This window comes from Phocoena phocoena, chromosome 1, assembly GCF_963924675.1.
Source record: "Phocoena phocoena chromosome 1, mPhoPho1.1, whole genome shotgun sequence".
Classification (NCBI taxonomy): domain Eukaryota; kingdom Metazoa; phylum Chordata; class Mammalia; order Artiodactyla; family Phocoenidae; genus Phocoena; species Phocoena phocoena.
In genome coordinates, this window is record NC_089219.1 from 31,720,505 (window position 1) to 31,747,830 (window position 27,326).

The window sequence follows — 27,326 nt, forward strand, 5'->3', positions numbered from 1 at the left end:
TCGAGGGGACACAAACATTCAGTTCATAGCAAGAACCTTGGTCTCTGGGTTTGTATATGTGTTTATAATCACAACCTTGTAGCATCCATCACACCCAAGAACAGTGGCATGTTGGTAGTGTTCACATGGTCACACAGCCTTCCTGTTGGTCCCCCCTAAGAAGATAAATCCTTTTCAAGTCTGGATTGCTATTGGAAAATCACAGCCCTATTTTTATAAGTAGACTATCCTGAATCACATTAGCTCAACTAAACAAAACTATTTCTCAGACAGTTCTCCTGTACCCAACAGCTATATACAAGGCTGATCGATTACAGGGAGCACTTTTTTTTTTTTTTTAATTAATTAATTTATTTTTGGCTGCATTAGGTCTTCGTTGCTGCACGCAGGCTTTCTCTAGTTGTGGCAAGCGGGGCTACTCTTGCTACTCTTGGTTGTGGTGTGTGGGCTTCTCATTGCGGTGGCTTCTCTTGTGGAGCACGGGCTCTAAGCATGGACTTCAGTAGTTGTGGCGCGTGGGCGCGGGCTCAGTAGTTGTGGCGTGGGCTTTTAGTTGCCCTGTGGCATGTGGGATCTTTTTTTTCTTTACTACAAACTTTTTTTTTTTTGCGGTACGCGGGCCTCTCACTGTTGTGGCCTCTCCCGTTGCGGAGCACAGGCTCCGGATGTGCAGGCTCAGCGGCCATGGCTCACGGGCCCAGCCGCTCCGCCGCATGTGGGATCTTCCCAGACCGGGGCTCGAACACGTGTCCCCTGCATTGGCAGACAGATTCCTTACCACTGTGCCACCAGGAAAGTCCCCGGGGAGCATTTCTTGAGCAGGTGGGAAAAGAAGGCTAATATAAATATCTCAAGGCAGTGACTCCCAGGGCTGTGGCTGCTGTGATGTCCCAGTTGGGGAGTCAGCGCCACCTGCTGGGTGAAGGCAGAACAGCAGGTGTCCCAGAATTCCTGAGAATCTGGGAAATTCTGAGAGCTCAGGGTTTATTTCTTGGCGCTCTGATTTGGAACCAGTGCTGGCAATCTGCAGCATAAGTAGGCTTAGGAAAGTGTGGAGGTAACGTGTGTTTTTGTGGAACCACAGGATGTCCTCAGGCATGCTTCGGATATAGGGATAACCACGAACATGAACTTGGCAGTGTGCCTTGGCAGGGTGGGAACAAGAACTTTGCTGAGCTTTCATAGAGTTACCCTCTTGGCACCCTTATGAACAGAGGGGTTTTTTAGAGAAACTTTGTTGGTTGTTTGTATTTCACCACAGACCTGCCTTCACTTTGAGAGACCAATGTTATTCCTCATAGGTGTGAGGTAAGAGGAAGCTGTCCACTGGGTCTTTGTTTCTCCTGACTGCAACTAAATTCAACAAAAGGGAAATTCAGGGGTCAAGGAATGAAAATTGAACTGGCTAATTAAAATTTTCCTGGGACAGAGGAGATGGTGGTAATGTTCCTTAACTGAACACTGCATCAGGAAAATGTTCTCTCACTCTCTCTTTAAAAATTTGTTAAGAAAAATTTCAAACATATATAAAAGCAGAGAAAATAGTATAGAACCACCATGTACCCATCACCTAGCCCTACAGTTACGTACTCATGGCCAGTGTTATTTTGTCTATATCCTGATCCACTCCTCAAACCCCCAGGAGATTATTTTGAAAGGAGTCCCAGACATCATATAATTTCATCTGTAAATATTTCAGTGTGTATCTCTTAAAGACTCTTCATTTAAGCAAACCACAGTATTATAACACTGTAAAAATCAGTAATTTCTTAAAACCATTGAATATCTGAGCATTGTTCAGATTTCCCCAGTTATCTCATTTAAAACATGGCTTGTTTGAATCAGAATCCAAACAGAGTCCACACATGTATTAAATTTTCCCCTCCTCTTTTTCTCCTCTTTTGGTTTGTTGAATAAATCAGGTCTTTTGTCCTATGCAATTTATGTAAAGATGCTGGTGGCATCTGTGGGATGTTTTCTAACAGCATCCTCCATCCCTCTCTTGTATTGCCTGTAAACTGGTGTTTTAGACCTGAGGCTGGATCATACTCAGTTTCCCTTTTTTGTGGGGGGGGATGGGGACGGGCAAGGATGGTGATGTTGAGTTGTATACTGTTTTTTTTTTTTTTGGCTGTGTTGGGTCTTCATTGCTGCACTTGGTCTTTCTCTAGTTGCAGTGAGCAGGGGCTACTCTTCGTTGCGGTGTGTGGGCTTCTTATTACCGTGGCTTCTCCTGTTGTGGAGCATGGGCTCTAGGCGCATGGGCTTCAGTAGTTGCAGTAAGCGGGCTCAGTAGTTGTGGCTCACAGGCTCTACAGCTCGGGCTTCAGTAGTTGCAGTAAGCGGGCTCAGTAGTTGTGGCTCACAGGCTCTAGAGCTCAGGCTCAGTAGTTGTGGCGCACGGGCTTAGTTGCTCTGTGGCATGTGGGACCTTCCCGGACCAGGGATTGAACCTGTGTCCCCTGCATTGGCAGGCGGATTCTAAACCATTGCACCACCAGGGAAGTCCCGAGTTGTATACTTTTATTGCTACACGTCAGAAGGCACATAATGTCTGTCGTCCGTCTGTTCGTGATGTTAAGCTTGATTAGTGAGTTCAGGTGTTATCAGCCTGATCCATCCATTGTAGATCCACTCACTGTTAGCTCTTCACCTAAAACTTTAGCAGCTACTGTTTGTCATTGCTAGTTCCATTATTTCATTAGAAGCTGCAAAATGGTGATACTCAAAATTCTATAATTCTTTTGTAAAGTAGAATTTTACTTTATCCATTACCCTGAGAGATAGCTCCTATAGGAAAGGCAAGATACAAAGATTAATGCTTTCATCTTAACCTCTGTTTTACCAGTTTTCAGAATAATTAGTTGATCCTCTAAGTTTCTCTAAAGACCAACGAAAGTTTCTTTGTTGATATTTATTTTCCTTTAGTATCAGTGTGACTCATGGATTTTTAACAGACTTAAATGTGTTCTAATCAAATACAGCTGTAATTTTTCCTAATACTCAGCTCCATCTTTGGCCAATGACTTTTATCAAGTTGACTCTGAGTCCTTTGTCATGATCCCCATAGTCTTGATAATGTGCTTTGTTTCTTGTGTGAAGAGCTGTTCCAGATATTTTTTGTATATTTCCTGTTTCAGGCCTGGGATTAGCAATTTCTCCAAGGAACTGAAATTCTTTGTTGACAACAGTCTGAGTGCTACCGGGTTGGTCACTGTCTCTAGGCGTTTTCTGTGGACAGAGCTAGCTAACACTTGTATTTTTCTCTTTTAAAAACAAGAATTTATAATGATGTTTCTAATTCATACTTAGAATTACAGAGTTTTATTCAACTTCTTTGACTTTATGTTTGTATCCTTTTTTTTCTTATGCTGAAAATCTTGATGCTATCTAAGCAACACATTACTTTTTCCCTTTTTCATACACACATAAGCACACGGATGCACGCATACATAAAATCATATATATATTATAGCATATATAGAAAGTCATATATATTATATGTAATATATTTGAATCAAAATAACAGTGACTGTTATTATTAACAACACAATTACTGAAAAATTTGTGATTTCTTTGCAGTTCTTTTTGTCCTTAGTGTTTATCTCCTAAGGACGTACAAATAATTTTGTTTTATAGTCATTTGAAGTAACTTCTCTCTGTGTTGTTAAGCCATTAATTCAGTACACAATTAAGTTCATTTGTTTTTATATTCCTTCAGTTTTTAGGGATTGTTTTTTCCCTTTCAATTTTATTTTATATTTTATAGACCATATACATTGTTCCAAAGGGAAATTTAAAAAAGTGAACACAAGGTGTGTTCAGTGAAGTCTAGCTTTCATCTCTGCCCCCTCCATCCTGTTTCTTCCCTTTCCATATAGTTAGCTTATTGTTTTAAAACATTTTTTGGTTATCATTCTATTGTTTGTTTAAGAAAATACATTCTTTTTTAAAAACAACTTTATTGAGGTATAATTTATGTACCATAAAATTGACGCATTTTCATTGTGTAATTCAGTGATTTTTATGAGTTGTATAACCATCACCATAATCCAATTTTAGAACATTTTCATCATCCCACTAAGGTCCTTCTTGTCTATTTATAGTTATTCTCTGTTCCCATCCCCAGCCTTAGGCAACCACTAATACGTTTTTTGTTTCTACAGATTTGCCTATTCCAGACATTTCATTTAAGTGGAATCTTACAATATGTGCTCTTTTGTGTCTAGCTTCTTTCACTTAACATAATACTCTTGAGGTTCATCTATGTTGTATGGATATACCATATATTTTGTTTATTCAGCAGTTGATGGACATTTGGGTTGTTTTCATTTTTGGACTATTATAAATAACGTTGATTTGAATATTTGTGTGGATGTATGTTTTCATTTCTCTTGGCTATATACCTATGGGTGGAATTGCTGGGTTATAGGGTAGGTTTATATATAACTTTTCAAGAAACTGCCAAAGTGTCTTCCAAAGTGGCTGAACCATTTTATATTCCCACTAGCTCAATTGTGAGAGTTCCTGTTTCTCCATATCCTTGTAATTGTCTGTCTTTTAGATTATAGCCATCATAGTGGGTGTGAAATGGTATCTCCTTGTGGTTTTAGTTTGCAGGAGAATGTATTCTTTTTTTTTTTTTTAAGGATTTTATTTATTTATTTTTTGGTTGTGTCGGGTCTTCGTTGCTGCGCACGGGTTTTCTCTAGTTGCCGCGAGCGGGGGCTACTCTTTGTTGCCCTGTGCGGGCTTCTCATTGTGGTGGCTTCTCGTTGGGGAGCGCGGGCTCTAGGTGCGTGGGCTTCAGTAGTTGCGGCATGCAGGCTCAGTAGTTGTGGCTTGCGGGCTCTAGAGCGCAGGCTCAGTAGTTGTGGTGCATGGGCTTAGTTGCTCCATGGCATGTGGGATCTTCCCGGAGCAGGGCTCGAACCCGAGTCCCCTGCATTGGCAAGCGGATTCTTAACCACTGCGCCACCAGGGAAGTCCCGATTTTAGTTTTTAATTATGAAATTGTTAATTACCCAGAGAAGTACAGAAAAGTATATAACAGATCTTCATGTGTGTAGTCACCTTCAAAATTAAACAGATGTTAATATTTTATATTTGCTTTTATATATGCTTTTGTTTTTCTTTTCCAGTGTACCTTTCGTTTTTTCAGTCACTCTGAGAAGGCCAGTATGACTTACAGGGTTGTGTGACACATACTGCTTTGTAACGTGGTTATTTGTTTCACTCAATAAGTACTTGTTAAATGAATGGATATTGTATGAAATTGGTCTCCTCGAAGCTGTGGGGTAGGTAGAACAGATAAATAGACTGTGGTGTCTGTTTTCCTGTGCCCATTGTTCAGATGAGCAAACTGAAACACAGAGGCCAACTGACTTTTTTAGGTTATACATCCAGATACTAATAATAGGATTTCTTATCTCTTGGTTTTGTCCAGGCCTGTTTCAAGGTACATGTTAGGATCTATGATTTTTCTAGAAGATAAGTTCTTTAAAAATCAAAATCTGACAAAATTAGCTTTCCAACTTTCAAATGTTTATTAAATACTAGTGTATGTATAGCACTCTGAAATTTAAGAAGTCTGGGAGTTTAGGTCAAGAGTGGTCTTAGTTGGGTTTACATTTGTGTGTACTTTATGACACGTAGTGCTTGGCATGTAGATGAGGCATCATTCATGCTTGCAGAGTGAATGAATGAGCTTTTTTGCTCTGGAGTCTTTTATGCCCGCTGTCTCTATGGGAGACCTATGGGCAGTAAACAGTTAACTAGAAAAAGCCAAAGGATAAAAGATGAAAAATATGTGGGCACTAGAAATCTGCTCTCCCAGAAGGCAGCTGGCCATGTGTTGAGAGTTCAGGCTAGATGAGAAGGTGGTCCAGGGGAAAGTCCTTGTGATCAGAGTTAACTTACTCAGTAAACTAGGGGAAGCAGCGCCCCTATGGAGAAAAACAAGCACCTAACTTTGGACGTCAGAACATAGCTACTACTTTCCTTAGAGCCTAATCAAGAAAAAGAGTATATTAGGACCCTGGTGGTGGTGGAGTGCCTCATACCTCTTAGCTCCAGTAGTAAATGAGGAGAAAAGGGACTTAACATAGACCAGGCAGGGAGCCGAGCACTTTCAAGACACCATCTCATGAACCCTCTCTACAACCCCATTAAGTAAGGGGTAGCATCCGTGTTTTAGAGGTAAGGAGACTGAATCACTTAGCAGGATAGTTACTTAGTTACTGAGTTAACAGAACTGGGAATTTGAACCTAGGTCTACCTTGCTGAACTCTGCTCGTTTCCTAGACCAGTTTTCCTCTGGAGCAGAAGGAAATGAAAGCCTGATTTGCCCAACATATGCAGAAATTTAAGAAAGAAAAGGCTCCTAGAAGTAACCTGCTCAGCTCTGTCAGGCCCGTCTGCCAGAGAAAACTGCAGCAGCAGCAGTCATATCCAGAGGCTGTCTGTCTTGCCCCTGAGTTGATTGTTTTCAGGAATTGAGTTTGCTTGTATTTCATGAGCAAAATTCAAGCTTGAGCCTTGGGGTGTACATCTGAGAAGTTCCATAGTTCCAGCGCTCTTTGTTGAAGGAGTAGAGGCCTGGTACCTGCCTGGAGAATTATATTGTAACATCAGATTTTTTGCCGATTAAGTGATTTTTCTGGAGTCTGACTGAGTTTCTCTCTCACGCTAACCTCCTTGTCTTGTTTCTTGCTGTGGTGTACAATGGCCATCAGATGGTGCTGCAGCTTCCCAGTCAGCCTTTGTAAAGGCTTAGGGGAGAAAGGGCACCTCCTGCAATGGTGAGGCATATGGGGCATCAGTAGGGTCTCAGAAGTGCTGTGGAAGAGCTGTTGCTTAGGGGTTCTTATTGCTTTCCTTTGGTGGCGGGCATTTTTCAGGTCTCCAGGAGAGGTGGGTAGGCTTACGTAGAGCCAGGCCGACTGTTTCTCTCTGCAGTGTGGTCTGGATCATTTCGGTATAGAATAAATAGATTTGACCAGGAGGAAACACATATAAGCTCTGTCCTTCCACTGCATTTGGAGCCCTCTGGATTGTGCTGTTATCTCACCTGTCACACGCTATGCTAAAAACACTGGGGTGGGCAAATCCCACTGGTACAACAGGGTGGTTTTTGAATCCAACGTTTTAGACTTTTTTTTTTTTTTAAAGATGAGCTTTAAAGTAATTCCTGTAATTATTTTTAAAAATATTTATTTAATTAATTTATTTGGTTGCACGAGGTCTTAGTTGTGGCTCGCGGGCTCCTTAGTTGTGGCATGAGAACTCTTAGTTGCGGCATGCATATAGGATCTAATTCCCTGACCAGGGATCAAACCCGGGCCCCCTGCATTGGGAGCACAGAGTCTTATCCACTGCACCACCAGGGAGGTCCCACCAACTTTTTAGACATTTAATTCAGACTTCCTGCCCTGCTGCAATTTGAGTAAAAACCATCTGGGCCTCATTTTAGTGACTTCCTCTGTTACTCCCAAAGAGCAAGAGTTATCTTTTTGTTTCAGCCCTTGGTCCATGTGAGTCTAGTTGCCAATTCAAAACAGTGGAGTATCTTCCTGTTTTACTTAACTGAGTACAGACTTCCATCCCTGCTGCAGGTAGAAGGCAGTGTAACAAGAGTTTGAAGTTCAAAGTCTTAAACAGGGGTTCATGTTCTGGCTTTGCCACTCTGTGTAGCCTTGAGCAAAGGAATCCACTTTCTTGAACCTCAGTTTCTTTATCTTTAAAGTGTAAAATAATAGTTCTGACTTCATTTGGTTACTGTGGGAATTAAGTGAGACAGTCTATAGCTTAGCATGGGGCGTGGCACATGACAAATGCTAAAAACATGTTAGCTGTCAGTAGCAGCAGTAATTACTGTTGGACATTCGTGTCAAGTATTGTTCAGCAGAAACGCTGCTTCTCTGTTGTATACGGAAGTGGTATCCTTTTTACCGAGCATCCATATATTGTACTCAAAGCCGATTTCCGGGTTTTTCCTCCGTGTGTCATTGGCCAGCAGAATTAACAGATGTCTCTCTCCCTCTCTCTTTCTCTCTCAAAAGTAGGGAAATAAATGCTACAGGAGACTAGATCTTTAAAGCTTGTGTTTCTTTTTGTAACTATGAGGATTACGCTCTGGTCTCTCTTCTGGTTATAATTTTATTGTTTGTGACCTGAAAAAATCGAGAGTATGTTAATCCTGCTTGATATTTTCTTTTGGACATCTTGCTGCAGCAATTGAAATCTGTTTCACTTCACAGTTTGGGGGCCATCGTCCCCGGCCCTGGTTCCTCTTGGCCCTTCCCTTCCTGGTTGGTACCAGCCGCTGGCTTGCTTTTCCCCTCTTTCTCCTCCTCCTTCCTTCACGTTACCTTCTCCCAGGGCCTCTTTTCTTTCCCCCTCCCTTTTCCATTTACTCTTACATTCCCTCCCTCCTTCCTGCCCTCCCTAATTCCTCCCCTCCCCTGGTTTCTAGCTCCTTTTTGCTTTCTGTTTGTGTTTCTGAAGGCAGTGCTCCAATTACCTCATATTTGGAGAGAGGAAGCTGTAGCCAATCCGGTTTCTGTCTGCTTTTAGGTCAAGTGATTTCTGAACTGCAGTGAGATGCTTTGAATTTGTCTTGTTGCAGCTCTGAGCCTGTAAGATGGCTGTCTGAATCGGCAGCGGCTGGAAGAGACAGAGAGAGGCGGGGAGGGAGGAAGAATTGGAGGGATCGCCGGCATAGTGCATGTTTTTAAATGTGCATCTAATCCGATGAAGCCAAGGTTGGGATTTCTCTGGGATCCCAGGACTGGCTTAGCTGCGTTTTTGCTGAGATTAGGAGAGGAAAGCAATGGGAAATTCGCTGGGCTGCGTTAAGGAGCCGAAAGATTCAATAGCTGTTCCTGAGAAGACTCCCATATCTCCTAAGAAAAGGGTTCGGTTCAAAAGGAAGTGGAGGGGGAAGAAAACCCCCACTCCAGAGGTCTCTCGTGAGGAAGAACCCTTACAAGGAACTGGAGTCATCGAAAAGACGGAAACCCTGACGAAGTTAACAGTGAGTCTCCAACAGGAGGAAGGAGTGGGAGGGGTAGAGCCACCCCCCACAGACATTTTACTGCCTGGGGACTCGGCCCCCGACTCAAGGGTGGGAGATCACGGGATGATCGTGCAGGTGAAAGAGAGATTCCAGGGGGAGATCCAGACTGCTCAGCTTTTGTTAGAGAATGAGTCATCAGTTGCCAGAGGGGTCTGGGATTCCCTGGAAGAGGGGATGACTGTCATCGCTCACCTGCTCGATAACCCCGCAGAAAGGAGCTGTGAGAAGTCAGTGAGCCAACTGGTGGAATTTCCGAGGACAGCGTCCTGCAGCAGCAGGGCTGTGCTGCTGCCTTTGCATGGAGGGACTGCGGTGGAGAAAGATACTCAGCTTGGATTTGGGAGCAGCACTTTCCCCAGGACAGACTGCCCCACCGACACAAGGAATCAAGACCATCTTTCCGACGGATGGAGTGTAGGGGGAGGAACCAAGGGTATTTTAAGCGCCCCTCAGACAGGTGCCTGGATTGTGGAGCGTTCTCCTTCGTCACTCCTGGCCCAGCCGAGAGGCCAGAGCTGCACAGAGCCTGCCCACGTGGGTCGAGTGCCCCCTCAGGTTCCCAGACTGCCTGCTTCTCAGAGTGATTTATCCATCAGTGGCCTGACTGAGAGCATCTTGCCCTCCTCCTCTGGCTATGGCAGCGATGGGCTGCACTTACGAGGGGTCCAGCCTAAAGATACAGAGCCTGAAAAGAGCTCCACGTCCTTCTCAGAAGAGGATGGCACCCTTTCTTTGGGGGCAAGCCCCACCCCCTTAGGGTGTCTGGAGGAGGTAGGTGGGCATGTTCAATGGGTAGTTACACAGCGGTTTGTATTACTGGCCTCAAACTTATGAAAGTGGAATGTGGCGAGCAGTGAGGAGCTTGGTGCTGCTCCTCAAACTTTACCTGCTAGTCAAGTACTAGTAGTTAGCGACTGCTGCGCTTGGCAAGCAAAATCTATTTCAGGTCTGCCCCTTGATGCTTGAAACTATCTTGTTGTCTCTGGGGGATCCCCGACTCTGGGTAACCATGCTATATAATTGCTCGAGCTATCTGGTGGGGTTATCTCTCCAGGTGCAGTGCTGGGTAATACTTAACTCTCAGCAGGTCTGTTTATTAGTGTCCCTGCTGTAGGAGGTTGTGGTATGGCACGGAGGTGATGGGGAGGCCTAGCTGATTCCAGGATGAGCGTGGAAGGGGTGAGGGGTGAGGCCCTGACTTCGGTGTGGTTGTTCTTCTCCACTGGAGAATGATGTTCTTATTGGAGGTGATGTAATTCCCCCCCTTGGGGACACTGCTAATGACAACACCCATTCAATATGTGTTTAGGTGGAGAGGCTAGTCCTCCTTTGGTTCCTAATTCCAGCATTAGAGGAGAGGGGCATGGATTTATCTGGGGATTAGTCTAGAGCTGGGGGGAGGGGGTAAAGAGGGAGTTAGGGCAGTTTGAAAGTTCAAGGCTAGAAGCAGTTTGTTTTCTGATGGGACTTGTCTCTGGCTCTAACATGTTTTTGTTTGTGAGATATATATTCAGACATAAGTGGAGGTGGTGGTAGTTTTAGGTGGTGGGGGCTGTGAGAGGTCAAGGAGCAAGTGAGAATTCAAGAGCTCTGAACACTGAGAGGGAAGGAGACTCAGCAAGACCTTGGGTGGCACAGGTTCTGGTCTGTCACATAGGGGTGTGATTGTGTAGGAGACTAAAGTTATAATTCATCAGTGACTGAAGAACTTTTATTGGCATGTCAGTCTCTGCAGCAGAAGAAATAAAAACTTAGGCTCCCAGAGCGGCAAGAGGTGGAAGATGGAGCGTGGCATTTTCCTTGCTAGGCTGTGGGCAGCTGCCCTGATGTCTGCAGAGCAGACACTGTGGCCCACCTACAGGTGCCCTGCTAATCATCAACAGTATGAGGCTGAGGAGAGACGTAAATTTTAAGGTGATCTGTGCTTAAAATGACCTTTTGGGTGATGAATTTCCCCCATGGATAGGCCCATTTCAGTGCCCTTTGTTATTATAGAGTTTGGAGACTCCAAACAGTTGGAGGAAAAGATGGCCATTGAAAAATATTTGTTATGCGGTTGGACAGGAGGCATCCTTGGGCTTTTCCATATAAAAATGTGTGTGTGTGTGCGTGTGTGTGTGTGTGTGTGTGTGTGTGTTAAAGCGGGAAGGGAGGCAGTGAGGCTGCTGGGGGGTGGGGTGTATTTGAGGTTCATCGGATAAGAGGGAATGTCAAAGTCAGCCTTTATCTTTGTACAGAACAGATGGAGAGTAATTGTGGCAGAACCAACTGCTGAACTGACCGCTTCTTTGATATTCCTGGGGTTAAAGTTGAAGCTGTGGAGGCATCACGATGATTTAGGATACGTGCTCATAATTCAGTGTGAGACTTTCAGAAAGTTTGGAGTATAAAATGTGAAGGGACTCCTAGTGGAAATCAGTTCTAGATAATGGCCCATAAGTGACTGTGGTGCTTTTGGTGTGGGATCTCCACCCTGGAGCGGGAAGGTTCTGGACAACTCTGTGAGGAGTCTCCAAGAGAAGGTTGGTGGGAGTAGACTGTGATCTGTAGTTTAACAGAATCAACAGCAGTGTGATTCTCGGGCTGTTCAGTATGAGAATCATACTGGTGTGTGGCGTTTTCTGGGCAGCCAGGCTCTACATCCCGTCCCAGCTACCCCTTGAGAGGAGACACAACCAGACTACTCAGTGATGGCCCAGGCAGAAAAACTAGGTGGCCCAGAGTCAGCTCAGAAGGCTGACACGTCTCTGAGGCTCTGTGTCCATCAGGTGATGCAGGGACCACTGACTGACCATTCTGTATGACAGATAAGAAGTGACTTCTCAAGATAAATGTGAAATCCCTTCAGGATGAAAGTCCTTAAGGTCACAGCGGCCTCAAACCCTCTTTGGTCTCTGAAGGCATTGTCTTCAGGGAGCTGCCCCCTCCGTGACAGGCTGTTCACACGGCCTGGGGACAGCGGCAGCTCGAGAGACAGGGCAGTGTGTTTTGACACTGCAGACCTCCTGTGAAATGTGGATTGAACCACAAGGCGAGAGCATCTGACTGGAGTGAGAGCCCTGGGAGGACACGGGGGTCAGAAGAGCCCGCCGCTGCTGGTCACACACCAGCTCCTTCGCGGAGAGGGGCAGCAGGCGCTCAACAGGGTTGATTGTTTGTTTGTTTGTTGGTGTTCGTTTTGTTTTGTCTTTAACATGTCAGGGTAGTAACCCTCCGTAGAAACAGTTTGAGCTTCAGAGTGGTGTCTGTCCTTGGCATAACTCAGGCCGCCTTGTCCTTCCCGTTGATCACTCCAGGGCATGGTGATGGGAGTGGGGCCAGGCTCCGGCTGCACAGAAACTTGGCAGTGGGTTTGTTTCTTTTCAGGATAGAGAGGAATGGGAACTGATTCTGATGCTTGCTGAGTGCTGGGTTTAGGTAATAGAAGACAAATGGTCTGATTTTCTGTTCACCTGGTAGAGCTGATTCTTCTCTTGACAGGAAACAGTTAACAAGAGAAACAAGATGACAGGGGCCAGGGGACAAAAATGGTTTTCAGAATAAGTAGACTCAGATTTGGAGCCGGATGGGAGCGAGTTAACAGCAGTTGTACTTTGATGTCAGACAAAGGCCTTTGCTGGTCCATTCCATCTCTCAGGAGGACTCCCTACTCCCAGCTGCCATCAATAGCCGTAAAACCTGGCTTAATGGAACAAGGAAAATTGTTGAAAATCCCTTTCTTTTCTCTGTCTTGGCTCCACTGCCAATTGTTAGTGGATTGTGTTGATGGAGAATTGGCTGTTATACCAGTGTCCTTGCCACAAATCCTTAGATTTCAGGTGAATAGTCAGATAACTCTGGGGCTAGGAATGATGAGAAAGAAATCAGTTGGTATATTATTTTCTGGGCTGAGCCTTTTCAGTTATAAGTATCCCTTTCCCATTTCTCCTCTTTTCATTATAAGGAAAGTAGTTTTACTAAAATTGGCTTTGTATTACAAGAAGAAAGCAAAATTAACCAGATGATACTATTGGAGGAATGTAGCAGTTAAAGTTACAATTAGAGCTTCATTTAAGAAAGGAATTTTCTTTAAAAAAATTTTTTTTTAAGAATGTATTTATTTATTTTTGGCTGCGTTGGGTCTTTGTTGCTGCCCGCGGGCTTTCTCTAGTTGCAGCAAGTGAGGGCTACTCTGCGTTGCGGTGCACGGGCTTCTCATTGCGGTGGCTTCTCTTGTTGCAGAGCGCGGGCTCTAGGTGCACAGGCTTCAGTAGTTGTGCCGCATGGGCTCAGTAGTTGTGGCTTGTGGGCTCTAGAGCGCAGGCTCAGTAGTTTTGACGCACGGGCTTAGTTGCTCCGCGGCATGTGGGATCTTACCGGACCAGGGGTCAAACCCGTGTCCCCTGCATTGGCAGGCGGATTCTTAACCACTGCGCCACGAGAGAAGTTCCTTTCAAAAAATTTTACTTAATTAAAAATATTACCAAAGAATCATTTTTCAGGTGTAACAATGGTGTTGTGGCTATGTTTAAAAAAAAGAGAGTCCTTTTAGAGATACATATTGACGTGTTTTTGGAGGAAAGGATAATGTGGGCTTTGCTTCATAATAATAGGGGAGGGGTGAAGTGGGTGGAGTGTAGATGAAACAAGATTAGCTATGAGTTGATATGGTTGAAACTGGGTGATGGGTACATAGGAGTTCATAATACCATTCTGCCTTTTTTTGTATATATTTGATATTTTCCGTTTCAAATGGAAAGTTGTTTTTCTGGGTTTTGATTTGCTTTTTGCTGCTCTTCTCACTAATTTGTTTTGGAAAATGTATTTTTTGTCAAATTGTTATTTATATTAACATGTAATGTGTTTATTATTATCTTTACTATTATTATTATTGTCTTTTTAAAAAATGTTATCCCCACATGTACCTATGGCAACCACCAATCTGTTCTCTGTTATCTATGAGCTTTTTTTTTTAAAGATTCCATGTATAAGAAGGATCGTACAGTATTTGTCTTTCTCTGTCTGACTTATTTCATTTAGCATAATGCCCTCGAGATCCAGCCATGCTGTCGCAAATGGCAGGATTTCATTCTTTTTAATGGCTGAATACTATTCCATTATGTATATGTGCCACAATTCCTTTATCCATTCATCCTTTGATGGATACTTCAGTTGTTTCCATATCTTAGCTATTGTAAACAAAGCTGCAGTGAAGGTGCATGTATCTTTTCAAGTTAGTGTTTTCATTTTCTTTGGATAAGTACCCAGGAGTAGAATTGCTGGATTGTATGGTAGTTCCATTTTTAAGTTTTTGGGGAACCTCCATACTGTTTTCCAGAGTGGCTACACCAATTTACATTCCTACCAACAGTGCACAAGGGTTCGCTTTTCTCCACATCCTTGCCAGTGTATGTTATTTCTTGTCTTTTTTGATAAGAGCCATTCTAATAGTTTTGAGGCAGTATCTCATTGTGGCTTGGGTTTGCATTCCCCTGATGATTAGTGATGTTGAGCATCTTTTGATGTACCTGTTGGCCATCTGTATGACTTCTTTGGAAAAATATCTATTCAGATCTTCTCCCCATTTTTAAATTGGATTGTTTGTGTTTTTGCTGTTGAGTTGTATAAATTCTTTCTGTATTTTGGATGTTAACTTCTTATCAGATGTATGATTAGCAAATATATTCTCCCATTCAGTGGGTTGCTTTTTCATTTTGTTGATGGTTTCCTTTGCTGTGTAGAAGCTTTTTACTATGGTGTAGTCCCACTTGTTTATTTTTGCTTTTGCTTTTGGTGTCAGATTAAATACATCATTGCCAAGATCTATGTCAAGGAAATGCTGCCTATGTTTTCTTCCAGGAATTTTATGATTTTAGGTCTTACGGTCAAGTCTTTAATCCACTTTGGGTTAATTTTTGGGTATGGTGTAAAACAGTGGTTGAGTTTCATTCTTTTGCATGTGGCTGTCTAGTTTTCCCAACACCATTTATGGAAGAGACTGTCCTTTCCCCATTGTGTGTTTTTGGCTCCTTTTTTGTAAATTAATTGAACACATATGCATGGGTTTATTTCTGGGTTTTCACTTCAGTTCCATAAGCCAAATACCATACTGTTTTATTACTACAGCTTTGTAATGTTGTTGGAAATCAGGGAGCATGATGCCTCCGGGTTTGTTCTTTTCTCAAGATTGCTTTGATTAATCAGTGTGTGTGTGTGTGTGTGTGTGTGTGTGTGTGTGTGTGTGTGTGTGGTTCCATACAAATTTTGGGATTATTTGTTTTATTTCTTTGAAAAATACCATTGGAATTTTGATAGGGATTGTACTGAATCTGTAGATTGCTTTGAGTAGTATGGACATTTTAACAGTAATGATTTTTCCAGTCCATGAGCACAGAATTTCCTTCCATTTATTTGTGTCTGAAATCTCTTTCATTAATGTCTTATAGTTTTCTATATACAGGTCTTTTACCTGCTTGGTTAAATTTATTCCTAGATGTTTTATTCTTTTTGATGCAATTATAAATGGGATTGTTTTCTTTATTTCTCTTTCTGATAGATTGTTATTAGTGTATAAAAATGCAACAGATTTTTGCATATTGATTTTGTATCCTGCAAATTTATTGAATTTGTTTATTCCAATAGTTTTTTGATGTCTTTAGGAGTCTTTAGGGTTTTCTGTATATAATATCCTGTCATCTGCAAATAGTGGCAGTTTTACTTCTTCCTTTCCAATTTGGATGCTTTTTCTTTCTTTTCCTTGCCTAATTGCTCTGGCCAGGACTTCCAATATTATGCTGAATAAAAGTGGAGAGAGTGGGCATTCTTGTCTTATTCCTGATCTTAGAGAAAAGACTTTCATCTTTCCATCACTGAGTATAATGTTAGCTCTGTCCTTTATTATGATGAAATACATTTCCTCTATACCTGCTTTGTTGAGAGTTTTTATAAATGGCTGTTGGATTTTGTCAAGTGCTTTTTCTGTATCTATTGAGATGATAATACGATTTTTATTCTTCCTTTTGTTAATATGTGCTATATCACATTGACTGATTTATGGGTGTTGAACCATCCTTGCATACCTGGAATAAATCCTACTTGATCATGGTGTGTGATCCTTTTAATGTATTGTTGAATTTGGTTTGCTAATATTTTTTTTAAGGAATTTTGCATCTATGTTCATCGGGAATATTGCCTGTAATTTTCTTTTCTTGTGGTGTCTTTGTCTGGTTTTGTTATCAAGGTAATGCTGGCCTCATAAAATTAGTTTGGATGAGTTTCCTCCTCTTCTGTTTTTGGAAGAGATTGAGAAGTATTGGTGTTAATTCTTCTTTGAATGTTTGATAGAGTCTATCAGTGAAGCTGTCTGGTCCTGGACTTTTGTTCGTTGGGAGGTTTTTGTTTGTTTGTTTTGTGCGGTACCCGGGCCTCTCACTGTTGTTGCCTCTCCCACTGCGGAGCACAGGCTCTGGATGCACAGCCTCCGGACACGCAGGCTCAGCGGCCATGGCTCACGGGCCCAGCCGCTCCGCGGCATGTGGGATCTTCCCGGACCGGGGCACGAACCCGTGTCCCCTGCATCGGCAGGCAGACTCTCAACCACTGCACCACCAGGGAAGCCCTCGTTGGGAGGTTTTTGATTACTGATTCAATCTCCTTACTAGTAATCAGTCTGTTCGGATTTTCTATTTCATCATGATTCCGTCTTGGTAGGTTGTATATTTCTAGGAATTTATCCATTTCTTCTAGGTTGTCCAACTTGGTGTGTAATTTTTCATAGCAGTCTTTTATGATCCTTGGTATTTCTGTGGTATCACTTGTAACATCTCTTTCATTTCTGATTTTATTTGTCTCCTCTGTTTTCCTTGGTGAGTCTAGCTAAAGGCTTGTCAATTTTGTTTATCTTTTCAAAGAACCAGCTCTTAGTTTTGTTGATCTTCTCTATTGTCTTTTTCGTCTTTATTTCATTTATTTCTGCTCTAATCTTTGTTATTTCCTTCCTTCTACTAACTTTTGGCTTCATTTGTTCTTCTTTTTCTAGTTCCTTGAGATGGAAAGTTAAAAAAAAATAATGGTAGAATTATATAGTGCATATACTGAAAAAGGATTAATGTCCCGAATATATGAAGTGTAGTATAGGTGACGTGGTTAAGAGTGTGGAGCCAGATTGGCTGAGTTTGAATTCCAGCTCTACTACTGAGTAGCCATGTACCTTGGGGCAAGTTACTTAAATTCTCTGTGGCACAGTTTCCTCATTTGTAAATTGAGGTTAAGAATAGTATGTACTCAGTGTAGGGTTGTTGTGAGAATTATATGAGTAAATTCAAGCAAAACACAATAGATGTTTGTTATTAATATTATTATTTAAATAATTCCTATAAATAAGAAAAAGGTAAACACACTAGTAGAAAAATAGGGGAAAGCCCAGGAATAAGCAGTTCATAAAAAAAGAAAACCCAAATGCCTCATACGCAGGAGTCTTTCTCACTAGTAATCAAAGATATAAAACTCAAAACAACAACAGGATGCCATTTTATACCCCTCAGACTGGCAGAAAATAAAAAGTTTGAAAATACAGAGTGTAGGTGAAGATGCAGAATAATGGAAAAACCGCTTCACACCCTTGTGGATAGAAGTATAAATTTGTATTGTTATTTGACAGTAGTTTGGCAGTATTTAGGAGAATTTAAAAATGCCAGTAGTCTGTGACCTAGGATTTCCGTTCTAATTGTATTCCCTAGAGCAGCAGTCGCCAACCTTTTTGGCACCAGAGACCAGTTTCGTGGAAGACAGTTTTTCCATGGATAGGGGTGTGGGAGGGGGTGGGGGTGTTTCAGGTGGTAATGCGAAATGTGATGGGCAGATGAAGCTTCGCTCACCCGCCCGCCGCTCACCTCCTGCTGTGTGGCTCAGTTCCTAATGAGCCATGGACCAGTAATGACCTGCGGCCTGGGGTTGGGGACCCCTGCCCTAGAGAGACCGCCATGACTCTGAACTTGAATATTGAAAGGAGTACCCCTGATCTTTATCTAACTCTTCTGTAGGTAAGAAACACAGCTGCCATGAGATCCTTCTAGCCAGGCATTTGTAATGAATTATTGCATTGTGCCCTCACCTGTTTCTTGAATGGAAGTTTTCAAAGTCTGATGCCTTCACTGTAGCGGGATGAAGTCAGCTAGAAACTTCAGGACATGTGAATCAAGTATCTGTTAGCTCATTACATCTAGTTCATTCCCAGAGACTTATGTAGACTTACAAAGTCCAAAATCCTCAGCCTGGTATTCCAGCCCCTCCATAATCTCTCTAATCTTCTCTCCTATATCAGTTCCCAATTTGAGCTTTCATGTCTTTTGTTTTTAACATGCTGAAATTTTTATTTTTAATTAATTAATTAATTAGGCTGCATTGGGTCTTTGTTGCTGCCCGTGGGCTTTCTCTAGTTGCGGCGAGGAGGGGCTACTCTTCATTGTGGTGCGCGGGCTTCTCATTGCGGTGGCTTCTCCTGTTGTGGAGCACGGGCTCTAGGCGTGTGGGCTTCAGTAGTTGTGGCTCGCGGGCTCTAGAACGCAGGCTCAGTAGTTGTGGCGCAAGGGCTTAGTTGCTTTGCGGCATGTGGGATCTTCCCGGACCAGGGCTCGAACCCGCGTCCCCTGCATTGGCAGGCAGATTCTTAACCACTGCACCACCAGGGAAACCCTCTTCTTAGATATTAAAACTCAGCATAGATGTTGTCTTATCATCTCTGCAAAGTTCCTCGACACTGCTAGTTTGGGTTACTTGCTTACCTCTGTCACAGCATTGATCTCTCATTGATTGGTATATTGTCTCCCCTACTACATTGCTTGAGCTTGAGGCCCAAGGTTGTGCTTTTGTCTTGAGATACCAAGAACTTGAACACAGCTCCTAGAACATAGGTATTGCTCAAGAAATAACAACAGAATGAGTCAGTCCCATGGTGATTGACTTTTTTTTGTTGTTCTTCTCCCTCGTCCTAACATATGGTGTCTGACATAGTGTGAAGCACTGATGAGATGTTGTTCAGTAAAAACTAACTGACTTATTAGGAACATGCTCAGTTTCTAGATAATGCTTCAGAGAAGGAATTCTGAGATGGTAATGAGGCTGTGCTGTCTCTCCAAATGGTTCCTTTTAAACATCCAGATGAGGGAGAAAGCTCCCTGACACTGAAGCTGGAATTCTCCATTTGGGAGATTAAGGTAGAAGCTTCTACATATCCCAAAGGACAGCACTGTGCAATCACATGTGAATATTACATGAAAAGATGGGCAAAAGCCAAATTTAATTATTGAGATGATTGTGATGATAATCCCATTTTTCTCATCCAGTTTACAATCTAGGAAAGGCCCTAATCCAAACAGGGTATTTTTCCTACCCCTGAGGGATCTAAATATTTCCCTGTCTCATTACAGCTATGTGGAAAATCTGAACTGTTCATTGAACAGTTTCCAATGCAGTATACAAAGATACTGTGATTGGCAGACAGGAGATGCCATCGGAGATATTGACTGTGATATTGTGGAGATACAATATCAGTTGACTAACTGGAATTTCTTTTTTGGGTAAAGAACCCAAATACTCACATTTCATTTTGCTTATTCAAATTCTGTCCCTTTTCACTTCAACAAATCTGTCTCCTGTTCCCAGCAATGTTTTGCCTTAATATGTATGTGAAGCACTACAGTGGAAGAACTGGGATATGTCAGTGTGGGCGGCATTTAGCCACTGAAATAAATAGCTAGAAATGTTGTTGAGGAGAACTGGCAGAGAATTGGTACCGGTGAGGGGCTGTTTACACTGGACTCACAGGATGATGGCGTGGGCACCATAATCCATCATTGGGTCCTTGGCTTGTTTGCTTATATACATTATATACGTTATTTGCTAGGTAAGTTTGCTGTCGATAAAGTAATGGGTCTCAGGATTCTAGGTGGGTCTTACCCCCAAATACATTTATTTGTTTATTTTTATTATTTTGTTTATTAACCAAGTGATTATTAATTAAAACATGTTAAGTGTCCACCATATGACCAGTACAACACTAGGTGCAATACAGAAGGACCTTGATCACTGAGTCTCAGAGATGCATCCCAGCTTCTGCTGGGACATATCCTGTGTTGAGGAGCTCTCCTTCATAGCAGCTGCTATGATTTTAGGTCATTCTGATAGTTAAGATGTAGTATCAGCACCTCAGGAAACCTAGTCTTGGGGAGATATTAAATAATAAAAATACATTAAATAATAGCCAATAATGCAAGATAGCATTTAATTGATGATACAGACTGACAGTGCTTTGGGAGTTAGACAGCAGTAACTGAAGGAGAACCACCATTTATACAAGGAAGAGAGAAGGGAACTTTGTCGAGCTTAGCCCCGTGTTTGGGCTGGGCACTTCACTGTATAATATCGTTGATTGTCACAGCTATCCTGAAAAGGTATTTGGTGTGGTTCCCACTTTACAGGTGGTATAACCAAGGTCCAGCTTGTAGTTGGTGAACTTGAGATTCAAACCTAGGCTTGTGTGGAATCAAAGGCATGCACTTTTCTCCTCTCTCAGACTGACATTTCTTCAAAGTAGGTCCTGTGCTAGATTTTGGAGGTTTCTTAAAATAACTTTTTTCTAAATATAAAAGTATACATAATGTAGAAAATTTGGGAAACATAAAAATCATCTATAATGCTACCATTTAGAGATAACTATGATTACTAATTTGGTATATATACACATACATATATGCATCTGTCACATACATTATGCATATATATGACTACCACTTAACTATATATTGTATATTTTTCATGTAAAATCAGTGTTATTATATATTATTTTGTTTGTATTCTTTTTCTTTTTGTAAAATGTGGTGATCATTTTCCTATCATTAACGTTTTCTAAAGCATATCTTTTTTTTCCTTAAATAAGATTTTTTATTGGTAATAAAATCAGCAAACTTTATATGGTAGAAATATCTCAGAGTATTTTTACACTAGAGGAAGACTTAGCAAAGCCAGCCAGTTTATTTGAGAACACATTTCCTTTTTTATTTTATTTTATTTCATTTTGTTTATTTTTCCTCATCAGTTACTTCTTTTTTTTTTACTAAAGCATACCTTTTTAAGTGCTACAAAGAATTCTACCATGTATATGTGCTATAATTTATAACCAATCAATCCCTCGTTTTAGTTTAAGCTCTTTATAGCTTTTTGCTATAAAATATTTATCATATTTTGATAAGCATTCTTGTGACATATTTAAAGTGTACATCATGGTGATTTGATACACAGGCAGACCTTGTTTATTGTGCTTTACAGATACTGCGTTTTTTACAAATGTTTGTGGCAACCACGCGTTGAGCAAGACTGCTGGCATCATTTTTCTAACAGCATTTGCTCACTTCTTGTAATATTTCAAACCCTCCACCAGCAAAAAGATTACAACTTGCTGAAGGCCCAGATGATGGTTAGCACTTTTTAGCAATAAAGTATTTTTAAATGAGTATACATTGTTTTTTTAAGACATAGTGCTATCGCGTATGTATTGATAATATAGTATAGTGTAAACATGACTTTTATATGTACTGGGAAACCAAAACATACATGTGACTCACTTTATTGTGATTGATATCTCCTCTGTTGCTGTGGTCTGGAACTGAACCTGTGGTACCTCCCAGGTATGCCTTTATGTGTATATTGAGAAAGGATTCCCACCTCTAGTTAACTACTAACACATCCATTACCTCACTTTTTTTGTGTGTGTGTGTGAGAACATTTAAGTTCTACTCTCTTGACAAATTTCAGTTATACAATACAGTGTTATCAACTGTAGTCACCTATCTTTTACATTAAATCCTCAGACCCTATTCAACTTATAGCTGAAAGTTTATACCCTTTTTCTATCCTCTTCCTATTTCCCCCACCACTATCCCTTGGCAACTACTATTCTACTCTCTGTTTCTATGACTTTGACATTTTTTCTTTTCTTTTTTTTTAGATTCCACATATAAGTGATATCATGCAGTATTTGTCCTTGTCTGGCTTATTTCACTTAACATAATGCCCTCAAGTTTCATCCATGTTGTCACAAATGACGGGGTTTCATTTCTCATGGCCAAATAATATTCCGTTGTATATACCACAGCTTTTGGTGGACACTTAGGTTGTTTCCATATCCTAGCTGTTGTGAATAATGCTGCAGTGAACATTGAGAGTGCAGATATCTTTTCGATATCTTGTTTTCATTTCCTTTGGATGTACCCAGAATTAAGGTCTCTAGATCATATGATAGTTCTGTTTCTAATTTTTTGAGGAATCTTCATACTGTTTTCCAGAGTGATTGTACCACTTTATAATCCCACCAAGAGTGCACGAGTGTTCCCTTTGCTCCACATTTTTACCAGTACTTGTTATGTCGTCTTTCTGATGACAGCCATTCTAATAGGTGTGAGGTCATAACTCATTACGGTTTTGATTTGTGTTTCCCTAATGCTTAGTGACGTTGAATACCTTTTCGTGCACCTGATGGCCATTTGTATGTCTTCCTTAGAGAAATGTCTATTCAGATCTTCTGCCCAATTTTAAATCTGATTGTTTGTTTCTTTGCTTTGAGTTGAATGAATTCTTTGTATATTTTGGATATTAACCCTTTATCAGATACATGATTTGTAAATATTTTCTCCCATTCCATAGGTTGTCTTTTCATTTTGTCGATGGTTTCCTTTGCTGTGCACAAGCCTTTTAGTTCGGTGTAGTCCCAGTTGTTTGTTTTGCCTTTGTTGCCTTTGCTTTTTCGTATTGATAAACATTATTGTATAAAATTTTTTGCACATTTCTCTAATGACTTCCTATCAAGTTTATGTGTATTTTAAGACTTCTTAAAAACCGTCCTCTAGAGAAATTATGCCCTTTATACTCTCACAAGTGGCAATGTATGAGAATACCCAATTTCAGATATTCTTTCCAATACTGAGTAGTATCATTAAAAAAAAAGAAGAAGAACGATTCTAATTTGACAGGTAAAAAAGTGACCTCTCAAAATTTTAATTTCCATTTCTTTGACTACCAGATAGGGTGAATATATGTTGGAGTTGTCATCTTGAAGTGCTGCCAGCCTTGGATCTCCCTCTTCTTCTAAGAGCCATAATGTATGAAGAGAAGGTTAAAAGGCTTCATCTTATTTATACTAAATTACTTCATATCCTATCTTTTGGCAGATCTCTGACATCTACATTAGTGGAGAATCAGGGGACATGTCAGCTAAGGAGAAGCTGCTCCTGTGGACCCAGAAAGTGACAGCTGGTTACACAGGAGTCAAATGCACCAACTTTTCCTCCTGCTGGAGTGATGGGAAGATGTTCAATGCACTTATTCACCGATACAGGTAAATACAGTGGAGTTTCAGTGGGCCTGGAGAGGCTTCTTCTCATCTCTTATTTGTAATCAGCTGTAATGCCACATTTCCCCTCAACCAACAATCCAGCCTCTGATTCATTTTATTTATTTTAAAAAGGAATATGTATTGAACTCCTCCTGTTCCAAGCACTGGGCTCATATAGCAGTGAAGAAAACAGCTGAATTCTTGCCCTCATGGAGCTTACTTTTCAGTGGGGAAGATAAGCAGTAAACAAATAAGTGTATGCTGTCTTACAGTGGTGAGTGCAGTGGAGGGAAAGAGAATGATGGAGGTTGCGGCATTTTGGACAGGGTGGTCAGAGGTAGTCTCTCTGATGAAGATGTTGGAGCAGAGTCATGGATGAGGAGTAGTGGGCCATGCAGGTCTCTAGGCTCAGCGTGTCTCACTCGGAGGAGATAACAAGTGCAAAGGGCCAGTAGTGGGGGACTTGCTTGGAGTGGGTGAGGAAGATAGGAATTCTGAATGATGAAAATCAAAATTTATTGTACTCTTAGTGGTCATAACACTCATAGGGAAAGTTGATACCTTTCCCTTGAAATCCAACAAACCTACTATTATGTAAGTTTAGAATTATGGAGCACTGGGCTCCTGGAGTGTGATTAAAAGTGGGACTAGTGCGCTTCTAAACCTCTTGCTTTCTCTCTAACTCATCCAGTGTTTTTCAGCTCTGAGTACTTTTAAGAGGGTTTCTTTGTGTGAACTCCCATGTGCTATGTATCTGAGGGCCTTTCATATACCTTGGTGGACTTTTACAGACCTGACCTGGTAGATATGGAGAGGGTACAGATCCAGAGTAACCGAGAGAACCTGGAACAGGCTTTCGAAGTAGCAGAAAGACTGGGCGTCACCCGGTTACTGGATGCAGAAGGTGAGAGCTGACTGAAGTTGATGATGTTTGACATATATTCATTATTCCTTCCCCCAGCGGGTTCCTTTGTTCTAAGAAATTTCTTGCCTTTTGTCTCTCAGATGTGGATGTGCCATCTCCAGATGAAAAGTCTGTAATCACTTATGTGTCTTCTATTTATGATGCCTTCCCTAAAGTCCCTGAGGGTGGAGAAGGCATCAGTGCTACGGTAAAAGAACACTTTCCTAAAATACCTTCTGGCTATGATTTGTTTGGGTGGAATGTATTGATTAGAGTAGGTTTTTTAAGCACTCAGTGTATACAGAGCACTTTTAAACAGAGTGAACTGAATCCACATCATCTTGATACATGGTTATTGTCCTTGGTCTGTGGGAATGAGTCTAGATATCACTAATTTTGCAGTGTCCAGCATAGGCTATTCTAGGTGTCAGGAAATTAAATCCCATCTTGAGAGTCCTTGAGGAGCTTTGAAACTGGGTCTCTGAGCATTAAACTGAATGGCGGTGTCTGTGTAGGCAATTAGAGGAAAAGATTTTATGTGGTTTGGGATGGCCTGAGCTACTTTCTCCTGTGCTTGTCTTGCATACTGCTAACCAGAAGGTGTGTGATATCTACCTTTTGGCAATAGGAAGTAGACGCCAGGTGGCAAGAATACCAAAGCCGAGTGGACTCCCTCATTCCCTGGATCAAACAGCATACAATACTGATGTCAGATAAATCTTTTCCCCAGAACCCTGTTGAACTAAAGGTAAAGTCATGGACTTAAATTGTTTTTTTGTAAATTCACTCTGGGGAGTAAGTCTCAGAGCTTGTTGCTGCTGGCTCCTGGGTGAGGTGGTATGAAAAATTAGACCGGGTTGCTTGCATTCATTCACCAAATATTAATTTTGTAGGCACTTTATAATCAATATATACACTTCAAAGAAACAGAAATTCTGGCCAAGGAGAGAGAAAAAGGAAGAATTGAGGAATTATATAAATTATTAGAGGTAAGGAAACTTATCCTTTTCTGAGACTTAGGGTGTGCTGGTGTGCTCTTTGTTGCTTCTTCGTTAGGCAGATTCCCTGCATCTTCTTCCGAACCTTCATTATAACAGCAATATTCTCAGGGTGACAAGTCGAGCATCACTCTCAGGCTGCTCTTGAGAATTTACGGTGAAGGGGAAGTATCAGCCATCTCTGTTTTGTAAAGGGCCTGCTGAAAAATGGCATACACTTATTCAGAAACCTTGAGTTTTATACATGTTTTCTTGTTTCTCAGAGGGAAGCTAATTCTTTCCCTAGGATAGAAAGAAAAGAGACTTTCCTTCACATTTTGATTCCTAGAGAATTTGAAGCTGTAGAGATGGGCATTTAACCTTTCCACAGTTGTGGGGAGGGGTATGGGGAGGACAGGAGGATTTATGGAAAGTATAGAAGGAATGGAAGGATTTCAAGCAAATGGTCTCTGTATTTTAGAGGTAATTTTTTTAAAATTTATTTATTTATTTTTGGCTGTGTTGGGTCTTCGTTGCTGTGCATGGGCTTTCTCTAGTTGTGGTAAGTGGGTGGCTACTCTTTGTCGTGGTGCGCAGGCTTCTCATCGCGGTGGCTTCTCTTGTTGCGGAGCATGGGCCCTGGGCTCACAGACTTCAGTAGTCGTGGCTTGTGGGCTCTAGAGCGCAGGCTCAGTAGTTGCAGTACATGGGCTTAGCTGCTCCACTGCACGTGGGATCTTTCCGGACCAGGGGTCGAACCTGTGTCCCCTGCATTGGCAGGTGGATTCTTAACCACTGTGCCACCAGGGAAGCCCCCTAGAGGTGATTTTTTTTTTCTCACCTAGAGGTGAGGTACTGCTAAAATATTTGGTTGTTTTCTCTTATGAGAAAACTGCTGAATGGCTGGGTAAAGAAGCAAAAAATTAATTAAAACTGGGATCTGAGGGCATGGCTGTGTTTTTGGACTAAAAGGGTTATCTCTGGGTTTTTTAGGTATGGATTGAATTTGGCCGAATTAAACTGCCTCAAGGTTATCACCCTAATGATGTGGAAGAAGAGTGGGGAAAACTCATCATTGAGATGCTGGAGCGCGAGAAGTCACTTCGACCAGCTGTAGAGAGGTGGGTCCAGAGCCTGAAGGTGACATTACTTACTGGGCTGCTTTGAGGCCTGCATTTGACTATGGTCTTGATCTCATTTTAGGCTGGAATTGCTGCTACAGATTGCAAACAAAATACAGAATGGTGCTTTGAACTGTGAAGAAAAACTGACATTAGCTAAGAATACACTGCAGGCTGTAAGTCTGACTGTTCTATCTCACTTCTTATGTCACATGTTTTCCACTTCTAACCTTGTGCTCTAATGGTTGAAGTCAACAGTTAAGGGATCCAGCTTCCTTTCTCTTGCAATTGCAGTGGACCGCGTGGCTCCCTTGGTCCTAGTGGGTGGGAGCAATGGGAGTTTTCCCACTCTTCTTCTCCATTTCTCTCTCAGGACGCTGCTCACCTGGAATCAGGACAACCAGTGCAGTGTGAGTCAGATGTCATCATGTACATTCAGGAGTGTGAAGGTCTCATCAGACAGCTGCAGGTGGATCTCCAGATCCTAAGGGATGAGAATTACTACCAGCTAGAAGAGCTGGCTTTTAGGTGAGAAACATGGGACTTAAATGGAGGGCTTGCTTACTGCTGAGGCTCAAGGATCAAGAGTCGGGCACTGAATCTTGTAACCTGGATGCTAGAGGTCAGCGTCTCAGTGGGGATGTTATAGGTATTTGGGGCAGGAAAATTCTCATGGTAGAAGACAGTCTCCCTTTACTGTTGGCCCTGCCCACTAAGTACCTGTAGGGTTCCCTAATCTTTGTGTGGCATCTTATAACGCCCCCACATGCTTCAGGGTAACTGCAGCCGTGTGGGACCACGTCTGCTTTAGAACTGCTGGGGTGATTCGATGTAGCATTTCATGGAGGAGGAAACCAACACCCACAGAGGGGATGAGGATCTT

The 27,326-nt window shown here is 41.8% G+C and overlaps 1 protein-coding gene across 2 annotated transcripts in view; it reads left to right on the top strand.

The window, feature by feature from the left end:
• MACF1 (microtubule actin crosslinking factor 1) overlaps window positions 1-27,326 on the top strand; it is a 341,765-nt gene that overhangs the window by 145,483 nt on the left and 168,956 nt on the right. For both annotated transcript variants that reach the window (XM_065881170.1, XM_065881162.1), the window contains 8 exons: window positions 23,278-23,444; window positions 24,233-24,345; window positions 24,447-24,553; window positions 24,974-25,093; window positions 25,239-25,334; window positions 26,316-26,443; window positions 26,526-26,619; window positions 26,817-26,971. In XM_065881170.1, the coding sequence (XP_065737242.1) occupies window positions 23,278-23,444; window positions 24,233-24,345; window positions 24,447-24,553; window positions 24,974-25,093; window positions 25,239-25,334; window positions 26,316-26,443; window positions 26,526-26,619; window positions 26,817-26,971 (980 nt within the window). The remainder of the gene's footprint in view (window positions 1-23,277; window positions 23,445-24,232; window positions 24,346-24,446; window positions 24,554-24,973; window positions 25,094-25,238; window positions 25,335-26,315; window positions 26,444-26,525; window positions 26,620-26,816; window positions 26,972-27,326) is intronic.